The following is a 25,721-nucleotide window of genomic DNA, read 5'->3' as shown; positions in this document are numbered from 1 at the left end:
CCTTTCAGTTTTTACTTGTTTCAGTCATTGAACTGTGGCCATGCTGGGACACTGCCTTGAAAAGTTTTAGTTGAATGAATCAACCTCTGTACTTGTTGTTTTAAGGCTTGATTCTCATTCTATCAGTCTCTTTGCTGAACTACTAGTCTATGGGAATGTAAACAAACCAACTCAAGTTGTCAAGTGGTGATGGGGAGACAAATACAAGCATGAAGACACATATGCATACATACATATACATTTATATAAATATGTGGTCTGATCATTAAGTATCTGAACTGTTGCCATAGTAACGAAGCCAGAGCACACAGTGATACTGCTTGGGACAGATTGACCTTGAACTCTGCACTAAGTTTTAAAGTTCTAGCTCACTTCCACTGTTTACAGCAGTGCTTGGAAGGAACATGTCTAGCATGTGATTGTTGCATTGAGCATGAATCTGCATCAAATTTTGCCAAAAGCTTGGCGACACCTGCTCAGAGGCCTACGCAAAGTTACTTCCTAATCTTCGTCAGCAGAGCCAGGCCAGAGCGGCTTTTAAGCTAGTATATTAGCTTTCGAGCTACTGACCCTGAATGGGAAGATCTCCAAACAGATCTCTGACTTGTTTTGGAGAATTTGTTGCAGTTGGTTCCTCCAGAATCATATCCCAATGATGATTATATATGTCACCAAAAAATCACATTAAAAAATCGTCAAAAACAATCACTGGATTTCACAGTTAATTTTGATTATTCCTAAAATTTATTTCCAAGTTATAAAAAATGTTATCATACAAAAAAATTCATTGCAAAAAATCATGTAAAAAAATCACTGAAAACAATCGCAGTAATTAAAACTTGGAAATCCAAAATTTCAGAATTGCGGGTCAGCGTGATTCCAAAATGGCATGATATGTTAGACTATGGCCTCTAGGAGTAAAGTTGAAGAAGTGTGACACACTGACATTTGCATGGCTTTGATTGACCAAGGGCTACAGAAGAAGGCACTTCTTGTCCAAGTGGTTATGCTGTGGGACTGAACCCATATGGTTGGGAAGCAAACTTCTTACCACATAGCCATGCCTGGAGCTTCAGTTAGTTCTGAGATAAACAGAATGATGCAAACTAAAGAAGAAGCAATGACATATTTATATACACATACACACACACATGACAAGGCTTCTTTTAGTTTCCATCTACCAAATCCCCTTAAAGGCTTTGGTTGGTCCAAAGCTATAGTAGAAGACACTTACCCAAAGTTCCACACAGTGGAACTGAACCCAGAACCATGTGATTGGGAAGCAAGCTTCTTACCACACAGCCATGCCTGCACCTATCTCTTTACTTTTGAATCATATTGGAAATTCTTTGGTTTTCTTGTATGAGCTTTAGTTATTCACTGTTGTAGGATATTGAATATGATAACAGATCTTGTAGTTCTAATCTTACTTGGTTTTAAAAATCTGTAATTTCAATCAAATGAAAATTTCTTTAAAATTATTATTTTCAGGTTTGCTTGAGGCATTGCAGAATAACAATGCTTTGTTAAATTCTATACAGAAATGCCTTGAAACATATCTGGAAGTGAAACGGTTGAGTTTCCCAAGGTTATGTAGAAAAAATATTTTTTCAATTTTTGTATTTTTTTTAATGTTTATGTTTTACTTGTTTCAGTCCTTGATAGCACCACAATGCCAAATTTTGTCCATTTTCAAGAGAAGTCGCTACTAGTTACTTTTGAAGTCTTCTTTGAACAATTAGATGCCAGTTAACCTGGAAAGAAACAATACAGTTATTAATAACAAGGGCTGAAATTAACAAATGTAAGATTTCACAGCTCTGGCATCACTCCTTAATAGTCAGCCTATGACCTTTTCAGCCCACCTGCAAAATATTTCCATTGTGAAATATAAAATGACTATTTCTGTTTTTAGAGTGATTTATAACAAAACAGAAGTGATACATTTAATTAGAATTTTTAACACATATTCTTTTTATTTTTATATCTATAACTGAAAATGTTTTTTCTTTCTTTTTTTTTTTTTGTTGCCATTCCAGATTTTATTTCCTTTCTAATGATGAGTTATTGGAAATTCTTGCTCAAACACGAAATCCTCTTGCTGTTCAGCCACATATGAAGAAATGCTTTGATGCCATAAATTTACTGGATTTTGGAGAAAAAGACAAGGATGTAGAAGGTCAATAGAATCTTTGTGTGTTTAGAATTTTGATACCTTTAATTTAGTGGTGGGTGGAAAGGGGGTAGACAAGTATTAAAAATTGTGGGATTAGATGAAGTGATAACTACAGAATACAAAGTATATTGAAAAGGAAGAAAAATTATTTTGTTTTTCTCTGCTTTACAGATATTCAAGCACATGCTGAAACTATGAAAACAATCTATGCTATGATATCACCTGAAGGTGAAATTGTCAGTCTTGGTAGGGTAAGTGATATCTGCTATGAATTTTATATACATCTTACAGCTTTCTCTCCCTCTGCTCTCCCCCTCTCTTTTTTGCTGTGTGTCTCTCTCTCCCTCTCTCTCTCTCCCTCTCTCTCTCTCCCTCTCTCTCTCATTCTGTGTCTGTCTCTCTGTTTTTGAGGTCTTTCTCTCTCTTTATGCAAGCATGACTGTGTGGTTAAGAAATGTGCTTCTTAATCACATGGTTTTGGGTTCAGTCCCACTGTGTGGTACTTTGGGTGTCACCCCAGCTTTGTGATACTGAAGAAAAAGGTCATTCTCTTTGAGACATGGTCCTAGCCAGGGTGAGGTTGTTTATATCAGGAAAGATCCTTGATGATAGTGAGGCCTCACATTTGGGGTGATTGTGAGGGTTACACTTGAGTGCTGCTCATATTTAATTGGGGGTCGTAGTATGGTCATGGTTTTCTGATATGAGTAGCATTTGTGTTTTCTTGAGGTTGAAACAAAGAAGATTGATATATCCTCATTGGAAGATGCTTTCAAAGTACCAATTTATGTTGCCAGTTTGAGTTTGGTATTTAATGTCTATGTTACATTTAGATGAGGAATGGTTGGGGAAGATAAGAGAATAATGAAGGGGAGTACCATCTGCATAGGAAGTGGTGTTGTTGGATGTGATGGAAAGTGGATCATTGATGTGTAGAAGAAAGAGGGTGGCAGATAAAACCAGATCTTGGGGCACATCAAAGTTAAGACAATGGTAGAAAGCCCCATCAACACACATTGTGATAGTGCAATGTGAGAGGGAATGTGTCTGGAGCTTTTGGTGGCAGTTTTAACTGGATATTCACATTCTAGATACAGTAGAAAGCCTTGGTGATGTTGTGAGCTGCAGCATTGTCTTCATCAAATTTTTCTAAGGTAAGAGCCCCTTGTTGAGGGACATGAGAGATTAGGTCTCCAGTGGATTTGGCTTTGTGGAAGCCCCAATGGTGGTTTTGAAGGGGATATATATATATATATATATATATATATATATATATATATATATACATATATATAAAGTAGTTGTATACTGCCAACTTAACGTGACAGCCCCAATAAGGGAATATACTACTGCTGTTTAGCCCTAGGAAGCTGGGCCGCTTCCTATTAGGCCTTGACACATTTCCTGTGCCCTTATCCTTGCGAGGGGGAGACAAACTCCTCAACCCAGCCTAGCCTGCATTCAGGGACATGTTTCTGAGTCTTTGCTCGTCATCAGCCTGAAGTAGCTTCCTAGGGCTAAACAGCAGTAGTATATTCCCTTACTGGGACTGTCACGTTAAGTTGGCAGTATACAACTACTTTATCACACCACTACTGCTTAAGTCTCTCTGAGAGATTTAGAAATTTATCATTTCTAATATATATATATATATATATATATATGTATGTATGTATGTATGTATGTATGTATGTATGTATGTATGTATGTATGTATGTATGCATGCATGCATGCATGCATGCATGCATATATATATATATATATATATATATATATATATATATATATATATATATATATATATATATATATATATAGAGAGAGAGAGAGAGAGAGAGAGAGAGAGAGAGATTCAAGGTGTTGGAAGATCTCATTGTCAACAGCTGTCTTTATTATCTTTTAGATAATAGAAATAAGTGTGACAGGATATTTGAAACAATAAGAAATGGGTTGTCTTTTAGGGAACAGGACACACTGTAGTTTCCAAAGATTAGAATATATTTCTGTTGAGAAGAGGAGAGATAGAGGCATTTGGTGTGTATAAGGGTCAGTTCTGGTGTGCAATGTTTGATAGTAATGGAAGGGACATTGCCAGGACTGGTGGTCTTGTTGGTTTGAAGGAACCACAGGTATTTTCACACTTGCTATGTCGGAATGCAAGGTGGAGGATCTGGTGGCATGGAAGACGAGAGATTTCAAGGAGATTTATCAAATGTCTGCTGGGTTGAGTTGAATGCAAAGTGGTCATGAAGGTAGAAGCTTTCTCCATGGAAGGTACTGCTCATAGGAGCATCATTGTTTAGAAGTGGTGATAAAGAGGATTCTGGAAAGTTAGGGTCAAAAGAATCAGTTGCAGTTTGGGAGGCAGGTGAAGTTTTGGGGTGTGTGATGCATGAGGTCATTCTTTACAGTTTGGGTTGCAATCTTGAAAAATTTGTAGTATTGGCCAATTTCAGTCTCATACTTATTTTATTAATCTTTATTTGTTGAACCACTAATTTATGTGACATAAAGGGGTACAAATATGAGCACACATACACATATATCTGATGAGCTTCTGCATAGTTTCCATCTACCAAATTCCTTTAAAAAAAAAGCAGTGGTAACTATGAAGATTAAATCTTGTTAAAAATATCTGATTTATAGTCACTATTACTGGAAAAGCCAATGTTTTTACCTTTCCATTTCCCATTCTTGTGAGAACCTTGAACCAACATTCTAAAAGATTTATTAAATGCTTGCAGCATTTGGAAATGATTGTACACTAAAACCACCTTTAATCTTTATGTCTTTGTTTCTATGCAAAGTAGTGGAGGCGCAATGGCCCAGTGGTTAGGGCAGTGGACTCGCAGTCATAGGATCGTGGTTTTGATTCCCAGACCGGGCGTTGTGAGTGTTTATTGAGTGAAAACACCTAAAGCTCCACAAGGCTCCAGCAGGGGATGGTGGCAAACCCTGCTGTACTTTTCCACCACAACTTTCTCTCACTCTTACTTCCTGTTTCTGTTGTGCCTGTAATTCAAAGGGTCAGCCTTGTCACACTGTGTCACGCTGAATATCCCCGAGAACTACATTAAGGGTACAAGTGTCTGTGGAGTGCTCAGCCACTTGCATGTTAATTTCACGAGCAGGCTGTTCCATTGATCGGATCAACTGGAACCCTCGACGTTGTAAGCGACGGAATGCCAACAACTTTGTTTCTGTGCAAAGTCACTTCAGAGAGGTCACTACAATAGCAAAATATACTTTTATCCAGTGCACTGCCTCCAATCTCTTCTAGAAGTCTCATGATTTTTAATATTATTAGAACCGTATGAAGTAGACTTTATTCTGTTACTTGTTACTTATTCTGTTACTGTGGCCATGTTGGAGCACCGCCTTTTTTTTTCTAACCAAATAATATTTCAACTATCTGCAGCTGTTGTTTACTGGTCTAAATATTCCAGTTTCCTGTCACTGGTGTCATGTTTTCATAACTGAGATGATGAAATTTCATTAAGCAAGAGCTGTTTACTCATAATATCCTTGGCCTCCTTAGTCTACAACCTGGTTTGAATATTCTAGAAATATTTCACTTAATTTATAATGTTCTTGAGAAAATATAATCTTCGCAATCTTTTAGTTACTTCCTCTTATAAAGACATAGCCACATGTTTATATCAGGAAATCATTACTTTTCTACATGTGTTAGGTATGTGGTGTAGTGTTAATTTAGTCATATGAAGTTTGTAACCTGATATAGATTTGTGGTTTTCATTAATTTGGTTATTGTTGTTGGAAAATGTATTTACATCATACGTTTCTATATCCATTCAAATTAAATATATCTATCTTATCATCATCGTAATCATCATCATCATTATTATTATTATAATAATATTGGTTTCACATTTTGGCACAAGGCCCATGTATATGCTCCAAATGCATCAGTCTTGTCATTCAAGAATTGATTTACATGAAGAACTGGCATCATCATCATCATCATCACCACCACCACTTATCACGTGTATTTCTAAATTTAAAACATTCAGGAATTGGTCAATAAAAAAAACAACTTCTGTTCCTGTAGTCACACATGAAGGACATTGTTAGGTAGCATTTTCTCCAACAAGATGTCTTTTTATTTTCTGTTCTTATGATGTTTCTGGTAAGAAAATAATAAAATGTTGTTTATAAACTGTTTGTGTCATCAGGACTTAAAGACACGTGGAAATGTTGAAGATTGGCTTGGTAAAGTTGAAGAAGCAATGTTTGCTAGCATACGACAATTGGTTAAACGAGCTGTCTTGGATCATGATGAAACAGAATACAAAACATGGCTATTTTCCTTCCCAAATCAGGTAAAGAAATCATTATTGCATCACATCTGTGTCTTGATATATATATATATATATATATATATATATATATATATATATATATATATATATATGTATGTATGAATATATAAGCAAAAACATTCAAATGTTTATATTCAAAATAAGATGTTACTACTGTTAATATCGTATGTGGTGAATATTTTTCATTGATAATATTAACAGTAATAACATAGGTGGTTGACTGGTTTAATAGCATTATAAGCTATAAAATATAAAATTAGCACAAAGAGGTTAGGATGCAGAAAGCATCAACCTATTTAGAAATGAGAGCTAAAGTCTCAGTTCAACCACCGGAAGGCACCAAAATAATAGAAAATAACAGTACATGAAGAAACGGACGATAAAGTAAAAAGCATACCTCTAAAGATTATGCTGTTCAGATGCTCATATACCATGGTTTCGGGTTTTGGACCAAAGGGCCTCAACCTTCTTCAATATGAGTTACTGGGCAAAAAATTCCAAATCCACTACATTATAAATCCATTAGCGTTCTGGCTTATTCTGTGCCAAAAACCAGTAATGCGTGGTGCAAAATATTTGAGCCAAAACATTTGAATGTTTATATTCAAAATAAGATGTTACTACTGTTAATACCATTTGTGGTGAATAGTTTTAATTCATAAAATTAACAGCAGTATCATATATATATTTATATATATCATCATCATCGTTTAACGTCCGCTTTCCATGCTAGCATGGGTTGGACGATTTGACTGAGGACTGGTGAAACCAGATGGCAACACCAGGCTCCAGTCTGATTTGGCAGAGTTTCTACAGCTGGATGCCCTTCCTAACGCCAATCACTCAGAGAGTGTAGTGGGTGCTTTTACGTGTCACCCGCACGAAAACGGCCACGCTCGAAATGGTGTCTTTTATGTGCCACCCGCACAAGCCAGTCCAGGGGCACTGGCAACGATCTCGCTCGAAAATCCTACGGGAGCCAGTCAGGCGGTACTGGCAACGGCCACGCTCAAAATGGTGCATCTCATGTGCCACCCGCACAAGAACCAGTCCAGGGGCACTGGCAACGATCATACTTGGCTTGCCGGGTCTTCTCACGCACAGCACATTTCCAAAGGTCTCGGTCCGTAGTCATCGCCTCGGTGAGGCCCAATGTACGAAGGTCTTGCCTCACCACCTCAGCCCAGGTCTTCCTGGGCCTACCTCTTCCACGGGTTCCCTCAACTGTTAGGGTGTGGCACTTTTTCACGCAGCTATCCTCCTCCATTCTCACCACATGTCCATACCAGCGCAATCGTCTCTCTTGCACGCCACAACTGATGCTTCTAATGTTCAGCTTTTCTCTCAAGATACTTACACTCTGACGGGTATTCACATTGACATTACACATCCAACGGAGCATACTGGCTTCATTCCTTGCGAGCTTACGTATGTCCTCAGCAGTTACAGCCCATGTTTCACTGCCATGTAGCATGGCTGTTCGTACGCATGCGTCATACAGTCTGCCTTTTACTCTGGGTGAGAGTCCCTTTGTCGCCAGCAGGGGTAAGAGCTCTCTAAACTTTGCCCAGGCTATTCTTATTCTAGCAGCTACACTTTCAGCGCACCCACCCCCACTACTAACTTGGTCGCCCAGATAGTGGAAGCTATCGACTACCTCTAGTTTTTCACCCTGGAATGAGATAGAAGTTGTTTCCTGTTTGTTTACAGTCTTTATTGCACCTGAACATCTGCCACAAACAAAAACTAACTTGCTAGTTAACCTGCCTTTGATGTTGCTGCACCTCTTATGTGTCCATAGCTTGCACCGGGTACATCTTATAGAGTTACTACCTACTCCTTTTCTACATACTGAGCAGGGCCATCTACCTGAAGGGGTTTGTGTTTTATCTACCTTCCTACTTATTAGGATTTTGGTTTTAGCTAGGTTGACGCTAAGGCCCTTCAATTCTAGACCTTGCTTCCACACCTGAAACTTCTCCTCTAGTTCTGATTGTGACTCCGCAATTAGGGCAAGGTCATCAGCATAGAGGAGCTCCCAGGGGCAACCTGTCTTGAACTCCTCTGTGATTGCCTGGAGGACTATGATAAATAAGAGGGGGCTGAGGACGGAACCTTGGTGGACCCCTACCTCTACCCGGAATTCATTGCTGTACTCATTTCCAACCCTCACCTTACTGGCAGCATCTCTGTACATGGCTCGCACAGCTCTCACTAACCATTCTTCTATCCCAAGTTTCCTCATTGACCACCAGATAAGGGATCGGGGGACCCTGTCAAAGGCTTTCTCCATGTCAATGAAAGCCAGGTACAGAGGTTTATCCTTAGCTAGGTATTTCTCCTGCAACTGTCTCACTAGAAATAAGGCATCAGTAGTGCTTTTACCTGGAACGAACCCAAACTGCATCTCATCTAAATTGATTCGCTCCCTAATTAGTTGGGCTATGACCCTCTCTGTAACTTTCATAACCTGATCTAACAGCTTGATGCCTCTGTAATTATTTGTATCTAAAGCGTCACCTTTACCTTTACACATACATATATATACGTATATATGTATGTGTGTGTGTGTGTGTGTGTGTGTGTGTGTGTGTGTGTGAGTTAAAGGTGGTGAACTGGTAGAATCATTAGCAGGTAGGGCAAAATGCAAAGTGGCATTTCGTCTGTTCTGAGTTCAAGTGCCACCAAGGTCGACTTTGCTTTTCATCTTTTTGGGGCCAACAAATTAAGTACTCGTTGAAGACTGGGGTCAATGTAATCAACTTATCTCCTCCTCTGAACTTGCTGGCATTGTGTCAAAATTTGAAACCAATGTGTATATATGTATATATGTTTAAAGCCAATTAACAGTGATTTCAAATTTTGCCACAAGGCCAGCAATTGTGGAGGAGGGGTAAGTCAATTATACTGACCCCAGTACTCAACTGGTACTTATTTTATTGACCCCAAAGTGTTGAAAGACAAAGTTGACCTCAGTGGAATCTGAACTCAAAATGTAAGGATGGATGAAATGCTGATAAAACTTACACAGAACTTATACATACACAGTAAAACATATACACCCACATCTTGTGACCTCTTTGTGCCAGAAGAAAGCTGATGATACATGAAGATCATATTTCAGTTTGCCTTTCAAATGTTTTGTAACTCTTCATGGCTCCTAAGACCATGCATATCATGTTTTCATATTGTGTGTTATTTGATGGAACCCCTCAACTTATATTGGGTATATCCAGAAATCACAGCTATGATGTTAAATAACTCAACTGGTAACTGAACCCGTGTCACACTCGTGACTGATTGGAACTTTCTACTATTCTGTCAGTGTTTGCAATTAAATTGTAACTTTTTCAGAAAGTTAATGAAAACAGTTACCCTGTATGTAAACACTAAGAACTTTCTCCCCCTTTTCTCTCAACTGCTAAACAACTAATGGTCTTGAAGAAAAAGAAAAAGAAAAGAAAAACATACATTCCATTTGAAATGTTTCACCTCATAGAATGTTTAATTTATATATCTCGGGTTATGTCATACTGATGATTTCTAAAAAAAAATTAAATGGTATTATACACGATTATTTAAGACTAGAAATTTTAAGCCCTTTGTAATAAAGCAAGCAAAAAAAAAAATTAAATATCTGTATTCAGTGTATCTTTTCTCTTATTCCTCAATTTCAAAATTGAACTTCTAATCCTGCCAAATATTATGAAGAAATGATTATCTCCCTTGTACTAACTAGGAGACTCCATGTGAATAAAAAAAAATGTGAACAATATTTCTGTTACAAAAGTTGAATTTTCCCCTTTCAGTTGTTAATATCTCTTGTTGATTTTTCTCTGAAGGTGATACTTGCAGTGTCTATGGTGATGTGGTGTCGAGATGCACATCTTTGTTTGGAAAATGAAGATAACTGTCTTGAGATGATGAAAGTATTTGAAAAAAAGTGTTTCAGTGTAAGAATAAACTTTTTGTTTTCTTCTTTCTTACTTTTGATCTGTGGATCTTAACCCTTTGTAGCTCAATGCACCTTTTCTTTCATCAGCTAGTGTTTTACAAATGCTCCCTTCTCCATGTTTTGCAGTAAAAAAAGGCAAATTATTTTAATCAGCAAATTATTTTAATCAACAAAAGCTAACTTGTGCCTTTTATCCATATTTTCTTCTCCTCTTTTTAGATATTTTCTTGGAGCTTACAGTGCCTCACAAGATGGTGCTACTGTCCAGGTTCAAATCCACTGCTCTGCACTAGATTATTGTTAATGTATTTTTAATGTCAGATAGCAAATATTTAGCTGTTTAACATTTAAACCAGCAATATCCAGCCAAAATATTCTATTTGTTTTATGTTCACACTGTCCAGATCTAGACTCTCACACCAATCCTACAATATCATTCTAAAAGTCAATAGTGACCACATTAAAATCTCAAGCTACAGCATAATGCATGATTAATTCAAAACAAAGTGGATAAATAAGTATTACTTTTGACAGAATGATCTGAATGCTAAAGGGTTAAGCAGCTCCTTTAACTTTCACTTCACAATTTTCCCCCTTCTATGGGCATCTACCTAATAACATGAACTGTGAACGTCCTTTGGTCTTTCTTTTGTCCTTTTTGTATTTGATTTTTGTCTTTTGATATTCATTTTGCAGCTTTAATTATATCACTTATTTTATAAATGCAATGTTATTACCTGTTCAAATATGCTTGTGGCACATTTGGACTAATAAACAAGTCATTCATTGTGTTTTGTCATGGAGATAATAGTGTAAATACATTTAGGGATATTTATACCATTGTCAACAACAGAAATTTTCTCCATGACAAAACACAGTGTATGGCTTGTTTATTAGTCCAAACGTGCCACAAGCATATTTAAACGGGTAATAACATTGCATTTATACATATCACTGCTTAGTGCTCTTACTTTGTAACTTATTTTATAATTATGCTTCTTTGTAATCATCTCTCCACACTGACAGATGGTACCATATGTCAAGTACTACAGACATATCTTTTATCTTTTACCTGTTGCAGCCATTTGACTGGCTATGCTGGGACATCACTTTGAAGAGTTTCAGTTGAAACAGATTGACTCCCATGACATTTTTAAGCCTAGTACTTATTCTATTGGTCTCTTTTGGCAAACCACTAAGTTACAGGGATACAAACACACCAACACCGGTTGCCAAGCAGTGGTTGGGGATGACCAGATACAAAGACATAAACACACACACACACAGATATATATGACGGGCTTCTTTCAGTTTCTATCAACCAAATCCACTGGTTGGCCTGAGGCAGCTATAGTAGAAGATACTTGCCCAAAGTGCCCCGCAGTGACCCTGGAACCATTTGGTTGGGATGCAAGCTTCTTACTATACAGCCACACCTGCACTTACATATGGTTAGAATGCTGCAGAAAAGGACTGCAAAGAGGGTTCTTCAAGCTGGGCCAACTGGCAGGAGACCTAGGGGCAGAACATGAGTGAGGTGGTTGGATAATATCTGTAGTCTTAGATGGTCATGCTTGGGAACCCAGTAGGCTAGTGCAGAAAAATGATGTTACGCATAGAAAAGAAATAATATTTGCAAATATATAAAAACTACATGTAATGTTTTTATAGTTAATTTTCTTTTAAACATTACTTTTCTAGGATTTGAACCAGCTTGCTTCTCTTGTGAGTGGGAAACTATCAAAGCTGAACAGAGCTACAGTGTGTGCTTTAATTACCACAAAAGTCAATGCTCGGGATATTATCTCTGAATTAGTTAAGAAAAAGGTTTGTGAATTCATTGATTAAAATAGATGTTAACAGCGTCCTATTTGTACTCATGCTTGTTGTTATCCTCCTCCGCCTCTTCCTCCTCCGCCTCTTCCTCCTCCGCCTCTTCCTCCTCCGCCTCTTCCTCCTCCGCCTCTTCCTCCTCCGCCTCTTCCTCCTCCGCCTCTTCCTCCTCCGCCTCTTCCTCCTCCGCCTCTTCCTCCTCCGCCTCTTCCTCCTCCGCCTCTTCCTCCTCCGCCTCTTCCTCCTCCGCCTCTTCCTCCTCCTCTTCTTCCTCCTCCGCCTCTTCCTCCTCCTCTTCCTCCTCCTCCTCCTCTTCTTCCTCCTCCTCATCTTCCTCTTCCTCCCCCCCTCCTCCTCCTCCTCCTCCTTGCACACTTGATCACCTTATCATTGTTATTATCATCATTGTTGCAATGCTTATCTTTATTGATGGTTTAGAACGGATATACAGTAAACTCCCGGTCAGGCTATATTTAAATAAGCGGAACTCTCAAGCAACCAGTTCCCAGAAAAAAAAAAAAAATTCCAGAAAAAGTGTAGTTGGATTGAGTCAAGAGAATTCTGCAGTATCTAAAATAGATTGTTGCTTCTCAAAGTACAGTACGATGAAGGTGCATGGCTTAGTGGTTAGGGCATTCAGCTCATGATTGTAAGGTCATGAGTTCAATTCCCAGTGACACGTTGTGTCCTTGAGCAAGACACTTCATTTTCATGTTGCTCCAGTCCACTCAGCTGGCAAAAATGAGCAATACCTGTATTTCAAAGGGCCAGCCTTGTCGCACTCTGTGTCATGCTGAATCTCCCTGAGAACTATGTTAAGGGTACACATGTCTGTGGAGTGCTCAGCCACTTGCATCTTAATTTCGTGAGCAAGCTCTTATGTTGACCATATCAGCTGGGACCCTCATTATCGTAACCAACAGAGTGCTCCCTTACAGCACAGTATTGTATTTTACTGTATTTACAATACCTGTATTTTATTAGTTAAATAAAACTCATTCTTTACTTAAATTATATTTTCATTTCTTCCTCTTTCATTGAATTCTAGAATATTCAGAATAGTAATAATAATATTGATTTATAATATATATATATATATATATATATATATATATATATATATATATATATATATATATATATATAATATATATATATATATATATATATATATATAATATATATATATATATATATATATATATATATAATATATATATAATATACATACATACATACATACATATATACATATATATATATATATATATATATATATATATATATATATATATATATATATATATATGGCATTAGGAAGGGCATCCAGCTGTAGAAACCACGCCAAATCAGACCTGGAACCTGGTACAGCTCTCCGGCTTGCCAGTTCTAGTCAAACCATCTAACCCATGCCAGCATGGAAAGCAAACACTAAATGATGATGATGACGATGATGATGATGATGATGTATATAAGAAGTAAAATAAATAAAAAAATCCAGGCAGATATCTATAAAGCACTCAGTGTTAAATGAATTTGGTTAACTATATCCAACAATCAGTATAGCAGTTGGCATTAGGAAGGGCATCCAGCCATAAAAACTGTGCTCAGACTGGAGTCTGGTGCAGCTCTCCAGCTTGTCAGCTCTGGTCAAACTGTCCAACCCATGCCAGCATGGACAGTGGATGTTAAATGATGATGGTGGTGGTGGTGGTGATGTGTTAATAGGAAACTACTCTCTTAAATCAAAAAAAAATCTTTTAGAATCTAAGTATGAAAATTTGATTAAGCCTGGTAATTAAATGTAATATCAATTAAGGAAAACCTCTTGCTTGGATATTATTATTAATAGTGTAAATAAATCACTTAGAATTATTCCAGGAAAGTTTTGTCATATTTTCTGTTTCCTCAATATTTTCTGTTTTCTCAGTTATTTCTTGAAGTTAAAAACATATAAATTTGATTAATATTTGTTTGAATACAGTTAAAGAAATAATATTAAATAAACTATATGAGAAAAGAGAGAAAGATTTCCTGTTAACTTCTTTACTGTTTGACACATTTAATATGTAAACTGTTTTCCTTTTTATATGGAAGGCATTTGAAATGTAATTTAGTTTTTAATAATTTTTATTTTTCACATATCTGAAATATTTCTTTCTCTTTAGTTTTGTAAATGTATTAGCAGAATAAGTTTTTCATTGTTGTGTCAATGTAATTCAGATAAATGCTTATTTAATTTTCTGTTACTTTCTGTGAATACTTTTTCTGTCGAATCCACTAGGTTGACAGCATTGAGAGCTTTGATTGGCAGAAACAACTCCGCTATTATTGGGATACCACCACAGACATGTGTATTATCCATATGTCTAATTCCGATTATTTCTATGGTTACGAGTACCTTGGGGCTTCTTCAAGACTTGTTATAACACCCTTAACGGTAAGAATAATTTTTTTTTTCAAGTAGCCTACTCATTTGAAAGAGAAGAATGTTCTACATTAACCTTAATTTTGTTGAAATAGAGCCTCTTCATGTATATGTGGACACATGGTCATTCAGGGTTCTGGGAATAGGGGGTGCAGGGGATGCAAGCACACTTCCTTAAATTTTTAGTGGGTGCAAAATCAAGATTTGCACCCCTACTTACTTTTCTCGGGTTTAGCTAACAGTTGTGTAAAAAGAAAGTAGTTTGAAGTCAGGTTGACCAACATGTTGGAATGTAACTCCTTTCTGGAAAATTCTCCCCTGATGAAATACCTAATTAACCAGTCTAAACATGAAATTTTAAAATTAATTTAATTTAATTCCTCTAATTGAATTAATTGGTTATGGAAACGGCTGTAGGGATAAGAATTTCATATTATATTAATCTGAATATCTTTGAATAAACTGATGTCTATGTGTCAATTTCTCCATTTTCCTCTTTTTCTCATTCATAAATAATTTAAATACTCATATCCATCAAGGCAAAATTAACATATTTAGTTTTTCACTGAACACTGGTAAAAACTGGAGAACTAGGGTCCAAACATCCCTTAAAGGATTATAGGTCTTGGCATGATTAAATTTATATATATATATATATATATATATAAATTTAATCATGCCAAGATATATATATATATATATATATATATATATATATATAATAGAAATATGTTACAAAAACAAAATAGAAACTACACGTGGAAATGTAAGGGGAAAGAAAAATAAGCAAAATAAGCAAAAATACACATTGGAAATCAAAAAAAGTAAAGGCTTTTTATGAAAAGTAACGATAGATATATACAATTAGATGGACAAAGGTAGGAATAAAAGTAATAAAAGTCATTATTGTGAGTTCTTAAAGAGATTCAAAAGCATACTGGTTTCATAATATTACTAATCATTGCTTTGAATGTGTATATATATATATTTATATATATATATATATATATATATATATATATATATATATATATATATATATATATATATGTATGTATGTATATATATATATATATGTTTCTATGCATTTATGTGTGTGTGTCTTTGTGTTTATGTTTGTCCCCCACCACCACTTGACAACCAGTGTTGGTGTGTTTGCAACCCTATAACTTGGTGGTTCAGCAAAAAAGACTAATAGAATAAGTACCAGGCTTAAAAAGTAAGTACTGGGGTCAATTCATTTGACTAAAAATTCAAGGTGTTGCCCCAGCATGACCACAGTCTAATGACTGAAACAAGTAACAAATAAAAAGGATAAAGACATATACCTCAATATATAAAAGAGTGTTTGTAGATAAACATGAAGCTGATGTCTTTCAAAAACCTACCATATTCATCAGCAGATAAGATGGGCATCTCTATGCCTTTTAGTCAACAACGGAGTTTTTCTAGGAGAACATGACTTCATTTCATTCCTATGAAGTTCATTGCTGATTGTTCATAGCGTAACACTAGTCCCTGAAGCTAACAAATCTTCTTGCAACTCCTTTCTGGTCATCATTGCATTTTTTTCGATACTTCACTTCATTTTTCTTAAAGATCTAGGGGAAATCTTGTGTAGTGCACCGGATCTTATTCTGTTTTCAACAGTTCCCGATTTTTTATATCTTTGAATAAATGAAGATATGGTAGAAAATGGAATACAAAGGGTCTCTGATATTTTCCTGTAACATTTACCTGTTTTCCACTGTTCAATAATTAAGTTTTTCACTGAATTTGTGAGTTCTTTACTTTTCGCCATTATTACAACATTACTTTATGTTGTCTCAGTGCTGAATGAAGAAGCTAGCGTTTTGACACTTAAAAATGACCACTGATAAGATTATTGGAACAAACAAGAAAGTTCTAGTAAAAAAAAATAAATTATTTTAACAATATTTTGTGGCATAAAAACTCATAAATTTATTCTGTATGAATACTTTTTTCACCCCTAAATATTTATAATTGTATGTAATTGTATATAAATTCATTAGTTACTATAATTTCAATGCGACATATCAGCTACTGGGAGAAACTGAAAGAGTTAAGACTCTTCTCCCTGAACTGAAGGCAGGAAAAATATGCAGTAATATACATCTGGAAAATCATAGAAAAACTTGTGCCAAATTTTGGCATTGTCAGTTACATAGACATCAAGATGGAGTGCCTCTGCATAGTACCAAAAACCTCAACATAGCTATCAGAATACAGAACCAGATACTGCAACAGGTTGGGCTTCAAAGGCCCACAGCTCTGCAATATCCTTCCACAAATCCTGAGAGATCTGCATGGTGTAGATGCAGACTTTTTCAAAACAAAACTGGATCTCCTTCTGACAAGAGTTCCAGATTAACCTACCTCAAGGCAAGAAACACAAATGAGGGCAGCAACATCAAAATCCTTCATCTATCAAATATCACACATCAGAGGAGGTATAGTGAAAATGTAGCAGAGAAAAAAAGCAGTGCCCCAGCATGGCCGCAGTCCTCGGACTGAAACTTATATAAAAAATGTGTGTATGTGCGTGTGTGTGTATAGACATGTATGTTTATATATGTATGTACATATATATGTAAGTGTATATATGTGTGCATATATATGGGACCTTGATGACTGCCATGAGGCAGGAAAGTATACTAATCCTTATATATTTAATACTCAATATTTCATATATTCAATAAGACATTCAATACTTCATTTCATTTTACTATTTGTATTATATATTCCATATTCTATATCCCACATTAATTTTATAAGAATATAAATAAAACATAAAAAACAGACAGAGTTGGAACTCTTTTAAATTATATATATATATATATATACGCATATATATATGCATATTTGCATATATAATATCTGAAAATAAGTCTCAGTTCTGATTGATATTGATTTCCAGCAAATCCATTGTTACATAGAAAAATGATTTAAGTGATTCAGTTTCGGTACATACGTAATATATTATGTAAGGCTAGCCAGACAGGCAGACAGGGAATTAGGCAACAGTGGCGACGACAACTGGGACTCGCTGGAAGAAGAAAACTAAAAATGTAGGGCAACCCATTTCGTCAACATTTGCACGTCTATATTTTATAGCAAGAAAGCTGATCATTTTGAAAGCAAGGTGGACCACTTGATATTAGAAGGCTGCAAAAGTTATTTCCCTTACATTGCACCTCTCTCTCTCTCTCTCTCTCTCTCTCTCTCTCTCTCCCTCTTTTTGCAATCAACGATTTGCATATCTTTATTTTCTCTGACAATCTTTTATCTATTAGCGTTCACTTGTTTCAGTCATTAGAATGCGGCCATACTGGGGCACCACCTTAAAGAATTTTTAGTCAAATGAATCGTCCCGTTCTTTTTCTCTTTTCAAGCCTGGTACTTCTTCTAGGGGTCTCTTTTTTTCCAAGCTACTAAATTACAGGGATGTAAACACACCAACACTGGTTGTCAAGTGGTGGTGGTCGGGGACAAACACACACACACATATACGAAGGGCTTTTTTCGGTTTCTGTCTACAAAATCGACTCAGAATGGTTTGGTCTGAGGCTATAGGAGAAGATACCCACTGAAGCTATAAGAAAAGATATTTACCCAGGATGTCACACAGTGGGACTGAACCCAGAACCATGTGGTTGTGAAGCAAGCTTCTTACCACACTGCCACGCCTATGAACACTTCTGTTTTTCTTCTCAATTTAGTTATGATAAAGCTAGACTCTGCCCTCTAATATTTTATGATGCCTTTGCTGGGGCTGTCATTTAGGGTTTGTAAGTTTTTGTACTCTTAAGGAACGTGGGACTCTCTATTCTGAAATTTTGCTAGAATAGTTTTTATACTAACTATTAACACCTCTAACTGCTAAGTTAGAGGTGAGGTCATAAACAAAGAAACACCAGTTGTCAAGTGGTTAGGCTTAGGTTTAGGGCAGGGGAGGGGGACAAACACAAAGGCACACCTACACAGAATCCCATGTCCATATCCATACATTCTTACAAGCACCCACCCACAGACATATACATTGAGCTTCCACACAGTTTCCATCTACCAAATTCACTTACAAGAACATTGGTTGACCCAGGGATATAGTGGAAGACATTTGCTCGAGTTGCCATGTTGTGGGATTGAATCTGAAACCACTTGGTTGGGAAGCGACCTTCTTAACCACACATTGACACCTGACACCAAGCCACACTTGTTTTTGTTAATTCTACTTACCAGTTTAAAATGTCTTCCATTTTGTTGAGTCTCTCAGATGAATTAATTCCAGCTTGTTTTGGTTGTATAAAGTATTTAACTTCTATTTATACTTCAAGCTTTCAAACATTTACAAACATTTTGAAGTTCATCATCATCATCATCATCACTATCACCATCATGATGATTGTCATCATTATCATCATTACCATGATGATGATGATGATCATCATCATCACCACCATCATAACCGTCATCATCATTTAACATCTGATTTCTGTGCTGGCATGGGTTGGACAGAACTTGCAAAACTATACAGTCTTTGTTCTTGTTCCTTATTAAAGAACATATTCTGCTCCTTTATGCAATTGTTACTTTTTGAGCTATGCCCCTCCATCTTGCTTTACATAAATCTGTTTCTGAATAAATATAAAAGTTGGTGCCCCAGCATGGCTGCAGTCTAATGACTGAAACAAGAAAAGATGCTGATAAATCTGCCCTCTACAGATCTCAGGTATGCTCCACATTGGAGCATTGCTCCTACGTCTGAGACAGTTGCTGTATACTACACATACAGATGTCTTAGGCTATGTTCAAAGAAATCCACTTGACTGAGTCTAATGAAGGTGGGGGACAAACACAGACATAAAGACACTCATGCATATGTGTGTGTGTGTATGTGTGTGTGTGTGTGTGTGTATGTGTGTGTGTGTGTGTGTATGTGTGTGTATATATCTATCTATATATATATATTTATATGATGGGTTTCTTTCAGTTTCTGTCTACTATTCCCTTCAAACTTTGCTTTTATGACATGGACATCAATGATTTGAAACTGACCTATTTTCCATTACATTTCAAGCAGATCCAGTGCTGAGTTGCTGAATCAGAAATATCATTATAGCAAATATTCTGCTCAATACCACAGATTTGCTCATCATTTTTCATACTTTCTAGGAGTAAGCAAATAGGAAATAAGAGTTGCTACCCAAGGACAAAAAGCATGTTACACAATGTAATGGTTACCTACAATTCTTTGAGAGATACTGGCCTAATTCAAAAACCTTCCAATAATATTCAGACCATTTGCAACAATATTCTTTCACCGAAGCTGCCATGCTTTAATGATAAAAATCACAGCTGTATAGAAAGGGACTGAACATACAACTAGTGTTCTCTGGTCCTTTCCTGAGAGAATGTCTGTCTAGGAATCGGTCCACATGTGCCAACAATGTATGCATACTGGCTAGCTACCTCATCAGCAATGTGGACATATATTTGTAGGCCTACTTGTTGTACCACATGGTTTGTAATAAATGTAGTGGATCTTGTGGCTGATGCACTGTTTGTAAGCCGCATACTTGTGTTAAAGAAGATATGCATACAAATGCTTCTTCTGTTAAAAATTGACTGGAGAAATGCCATTTCCAAGATATTATGTTCTTCATTAAAGTCACAGAATGGAATATTGGAGACCTGTGGATTAATAAGATTATCCTTTTTAATAAACTTAAGGCTTCCATTGATAACAGTGAAGAGTTGCATAGTGCTAATTTGCTCCAATATTCACATGCTACAACTTCTCAACTTCTCCATATATCTCTATAGAGCAGATCTAAGCCTGTTTTGTATTTTTCTCTTGATAAGGGGCTTTAAATCTGAAATATTTAGACTTAAGGCAAAAATGTAAACTCTTTTATTTTCAGTTTGCCTTGGCATAGCTTTCTACACTGATTTAACACTATTCCACAGTCCTTCATATAAACTATGCTACAGTTAGAGAAAGATTTCTCTGAAAAAAAAAAAAAAAATTGATTAAAGTTAGAAATTTTCTGATTGCAATTCCCAGTATTTCTGAGATCTTTTATCATTTTCCTTTTAACTGCTTCAGTCATTGGACTGCATCCTTAAATGGTTTTAGTCAAATGAACCAACCCCAGTACTTATTTTTCAAGCCTGATATTTAATTATTACAAAAATAAAATAAAAATGAATATAATGATAAATGTGCATTTTAAGTGGCTATCATGGCTCTACAATTGTATGAATTTCTCTAGAAATAGTTATTTCATTAGAAAATACTACTTAGCTTTTAGCTAGCCATTAAACTTCCAATTTATTGCTACTATTGTTTTTACTATTTTCATTACCTGTCTTATTCCTACTTCATGTCTGCTATACATAATACAATACTATTACAAATCAAACTTCCTGATATAACAAGGAATAGAAGCAGAATTTCCGACATTTGAGGGTTTAACAATATAACCTGAAGTAATTTTGGCACACAATAATGAAAAATGTTATGTAATTCAATAAACCTGTTGAGCACTCTGGTATTGTTACACATTTACTAAAGGCAAAAGTGGGTTGCTACGTGAATTAGTCATCTTCTTGGTTAACCAGATTATATTTAATAATGTAGTTAGTACCAGTCAGTTATATGCCAGTGGAACAGAAGATGTACAAGAATGTTCTTATAGAAAGAACAATCGGCGATATGCACGTGTGTGTGTGTGTGTGTGTGTGTGTGTGTATACATATATATATATATATATATATATATATATACATGTATGTGTGTATATATATATATATATATATATATATATATATATATATATATATATATGCATGTATATATATATATATATATATATATATATATATACAGGTGAAAAGAAAGTGACTGAAGATTAGAATTATTTAATATTTATTGCTGAACAGTGAATAAACTTGAGAAATGAGGTAGCAAAAAAAAAAAAAAAAAAGGAAAAAATATTGTATATATAGTATCTAGCGAATGAATAGATGTTAGCATGGGGGAAAATTGATGTGAAATGGGGAATTGTAAAAGAAATTTGCAAGAAAAAAATATTATATTATCTTTAACCTACATTGGATTGATATTTTGAATATCGAAGCTTACTGAATATATTTTGTAATTCTAAAACATTTTTTTTTATTATGAACTTTTACTATGCATGTGAATACTTCTCAATTCAAGGGAAATATGTGAATGATAATCAACTGCTATGCAGATATTGCTGTAAATATTTTTTTCTTAAAGTTCTAAATCCTGAGATTTGATAAAATTGTATTCCATGAATTTGGCTTCCTTTTCCATGAAACTGCCACTCATTTTTTTGATAATATATTAACTATATAGGCACAGGAGTGGCTGTGTGGTAAGAAACTTGCTTGCCAACTACATGGTTCCATGTTCAGTCCCACTGTGTGGTACCTTGGGCAAGTGTCTTCTACTGTAGTTTTGAACCAACCAAAGCTTTGTAATTGGATTTGGTTGACAGAAACTGAAAGGCGGTGAGCTGGCAGAAATGTTAGCACACCGAGCGAAATGCTTAGCGGTATTTCGTCTGCCGTTATGTTCTGAGTTCAATTCCGCCAAGGTTGACTTTGCCTTTCATCCTCTTGGGGTCGATAAATAAAGTACCAATTACGCACTGGGGTCGATGTAATCAACTTAATCCCTTTGTGTGTCCTTGTTTGTCACCTCTATGTTTAGCCCCTTGTGGGTAATAAAGAAATAAAAAACTGAAAGAAGCCTGTCATGTAAATATATATATATGTACGTGTGTATATATATATATATATATATATATATATATATACACACACATACAAAAGCACAATTAAAGGTTGCAAACCTCATTCAGGGATATTAAAATTCTATGAAAGTACTTGTTAGTTACCTATACAGAGAATATTGAACATTATATGAATATATTGTTTTACAACTCCATTATACACAACCTTACTCCCCTTCCAAGGTCTCTACCATTTTTATACTATGTTCTTTATGTATAAATTTTATCAGTTAACAGTTTGTAGCCATTTACTCAGCATGCAGAAATTAAACACCTATTTTGTATATCTTTATCTACCTCTGAAATGATTTGACTTTCAAATAATTCTTAATATAATTTAATAATTTTCTAAGGGTCTGAATTGAAGCAGCTGTAAGGGATGTTTGTCGATTTTTTTAATTAATAAATAATTATTTATTAATTACCTCTCTATTTTCTCATCTTAGTTTTATATATATATATATATGTGTGTGTGTGCTTAAACCATCAATTGTTTGTACCCAAACTATTCCTTCAAATTTACTACTACCTACCTACCTGCCTGCCTGCCAACCAACCAACCAACCAACCAACCAACCAACCAACCAGGCATTCACAAAGAAATAGAGAGACAGACTTTTTTCTCCAATTTAATTGTTTTTCTTATTTTGCTCTTAGTTGAGAAAGTCTAAAAGAGGGAAACCGGTACTAAAATGTACTTCACGATAAAATTATTTTAGCATTTTCTACCTTGTCACATTTTCCATATATATATATATATATATATATATATATATATATATATATATATATATATATATATATATATATATATGTGTGTGGTCAGTGCCAGTGCTGCCTGACTGGCTCCTGTGCCAGTGGCATGTGAAAAGCACCCACTACATTCTTGGAATAGTTGGCATTAGGAAGGGTATCCAGCTGTAGAAACCTTGCCAGATCAAACAGATTGTAGCCTGGTGCAGCCTCCTTGCTTGCCAGTCCTCAGTCAAACTGTCCAACCCATGCCAGCATGGAAAGCAGACGTTAAACGGTGATGATGATGAGGATGATGATATATATGTGTGTGTGTGTGTGTCTTTGTGTCTGTGTTTGTCTCCACCTCCACTGGCTTGACAACTGGTGTTGGTGTGTTTGTGTCCCCGTAACTTAGTGGTTTACCAAAAGAAACCAATAGAATAAGTACCAGGCTTAAAAAAAGAAATCCTGAGTTTGATTCATTCAACTAAAAATTGAAGGTGGTGCCCCAGCATGGCCACAGTCTAATGACTGAAACAAGTAAAATGATAAAAAAAAGAAGATATAACATGTATGTATGTGGTACATATATAATGCAAAACCACATTAAAATACAAATCCAAAACTGAAGAAAACAAATATGAGTGAAGAAATGAAAAAAAAAAGAAGAGGAAGAAAGAAAGAAAAAACAAAGAACACCAAGTGCCTTCAACACCAAGTGCCTTCAACACCAAGTGCCTTCAACACCAAATGCCTTCAACACCAAGTGCCTTCAACACCAAGTGCCTTCAACACCAAGTGCCTCAACTGGTCACATACCACAAGATTCAGTGGAGCTTACTGAAGCAAGCCAACATGCTCACAGCATTACCACAGGCAATGGCAAGGCTAAGGGGTTGGAACAGCTAAGCACTCTCTTGGGCATCATCTGACACCTTGATAAGGTGAGCTGCCAATGATAACAAAGACTTTGTTGTTAGCAGCCAAGCCTCTCCAAACATCTCAAATACCACAGGCTGGAAGAAATGGTTCACTGGCAAGTCTCAGTACTTAAGGATTTTGTTCCATTGAGCTATATGAAAGCAGTGACCCTCCCATTTACTGCAACATCCAGGATGTGGAAAGGACAAAGGAATCTAATAAATTTGATGTGATTGTTGTCCAACTTGAACTTCTGTAGGAAAGGAAAACTTGGGAAGGGAGAGAATTCTAGAGAGATGATGCCTGGATAGAAAAAAAATGTAAGAATTGAGTAAAATATTTAATTCAGGGTTTGGAGCGCAATGAAATAAGTACTCTAAAAGTGGTGGACTACAGTAGTGTTGCCAAGAGGAAGATTAGTGGAGCAGTAGATAGGCTTGGATAGAAGTAGTAATCGCTTCAATAATGTAGAAGTGAGCAAAAGACATTATTGTAGATATACTATGTCAACCATCGAGTGATGGTTGACGTCACATGATGGTTTCAAATGAGCATTACCATCATACAAACAGTGCTGTTTGTTTCTAGTCTTCTGTGAAAAGCACTTTTAACCAGGAGAAAATATTACTTTACCTGGAAACAGATGAGGCTTAGCAACAGGAAGAGCATCCAACCATAGAAAATCTGCCCCAACAAAATTTCATGTGACCCATACCAGCATGGAAAAGTGGATATAAAAATGATGATAATGATGATGAATGCACCCCGGACCACATTGACCAATGTATTTTTATAAGATTGTAGAGCTTGAGGCGAGTAAGATTTGACTGCTTTTTCTAGCAATCAGATGAACTGCATAGAAGCTCCTTTGTTGGATTACATTTTGTTTATATCAGGGGTCCCCAAATGTTTTAGACCAGGGGGTCCGTGGACAGTAAATACTTTTTATGGGCAATTTGATTTTATATATGTTTTTTAATCGAAATCTTTTAATTGACAATAAACCTATTTGTTAAATACTGTTAAATAAATAAATGTAAAAATATGTTATTTTAAGCAAATATTTATGTATAAATTTCATAAGCGTTTATAAGGGGTCCCTAAGGTAAAGCCTGAAATATAAAGGGGTCTGCAAGTCAAAAAGTTTGAAAACCCCTGTTTTAGACCATCGACCTCTTCATGGAATCCTTGACCCCTCATCAACCCCCAGGCATGTACAAGAAAATAAATAAATAATAATAATAAAGTAGATGTGCATTCATCTACCCCTTGAATAGTCCCATTGACCCACCAGGGGTCAATATCGACCACTTTGGACACTCCTGGCTTATATCATGAATGTAAAATTTTCTGATAATAAGAGTTTTGGACTATCTAAATTCATAACGAATCTGAAAGTATTTGCATATATTTTATTAAAATTAGTGTGAAAATCTGATGCTGAAATTCATTAACAGAAGGAAAAAAAAATGCAACAAATTCCAAGAAA

At 35.8% G+C, this 25,721-nt stretch overlaps 1 protein-coding gene across 1 annotated transcript in view; it reads left to right on the top strand.

Annotated features, from left to right (window-relative positions):
- LOC106867680 (dynein axonemal heavy chain 6-like) overlaps nt 1–25,721 on the top strand; it is a 367,549-nt gene that overhangs the window by 89,468 nt on the left and 252,360 nt on the right. Inside the window, exons 25-31 of the mRNA XM_089362433.1 lie at nt 1,492–1,588; nt 2,040–2,179; nt 2,348–2,427; nt 6,370–6,516; nt 10,359–10,469; nt 12,173–12,298; nt 14,589–14,744. Coding sequence (XP_089218559.1) covers nt 1,492–1,588; nt 2,040–2,179; nt 2,348–2,427; nt 6,370–6,516; nt 10,359–10,469; nt 12,173–12,298; nt 14,589–14,744 — 857 coding nt within the window. The remainder of the gene's footprint in view (nt 1–1,491; nt 1,589–2,039; nt 2,180–2,347; nt 2,428–6,369; nt 6,517–10,358; nt 10,470–12,172; nt 12,299–14,588; nt 14,745–25,721) is intronic.

This window comes from Octopus bimaculoides, chromosome 14 (genome assembly GCF_046866305.1).
Source record: "Octopus bimaculoides isolate indiv1 chromosome 14, ASM4686630v1, whole genome shotgun sequence".
Classification (NCBI taxonomy): domain Eukaryota; kingdom Metazoa; phylum Mollusca; class Cephalopoda; order Octopoda; family Octopodidae; genus Octopus; species Octopus bimaculoides.
Note: the sequence above shows the minus strand (reverse complement) of the source record. Positions and strands in the feature narration are given on the sequence as shown.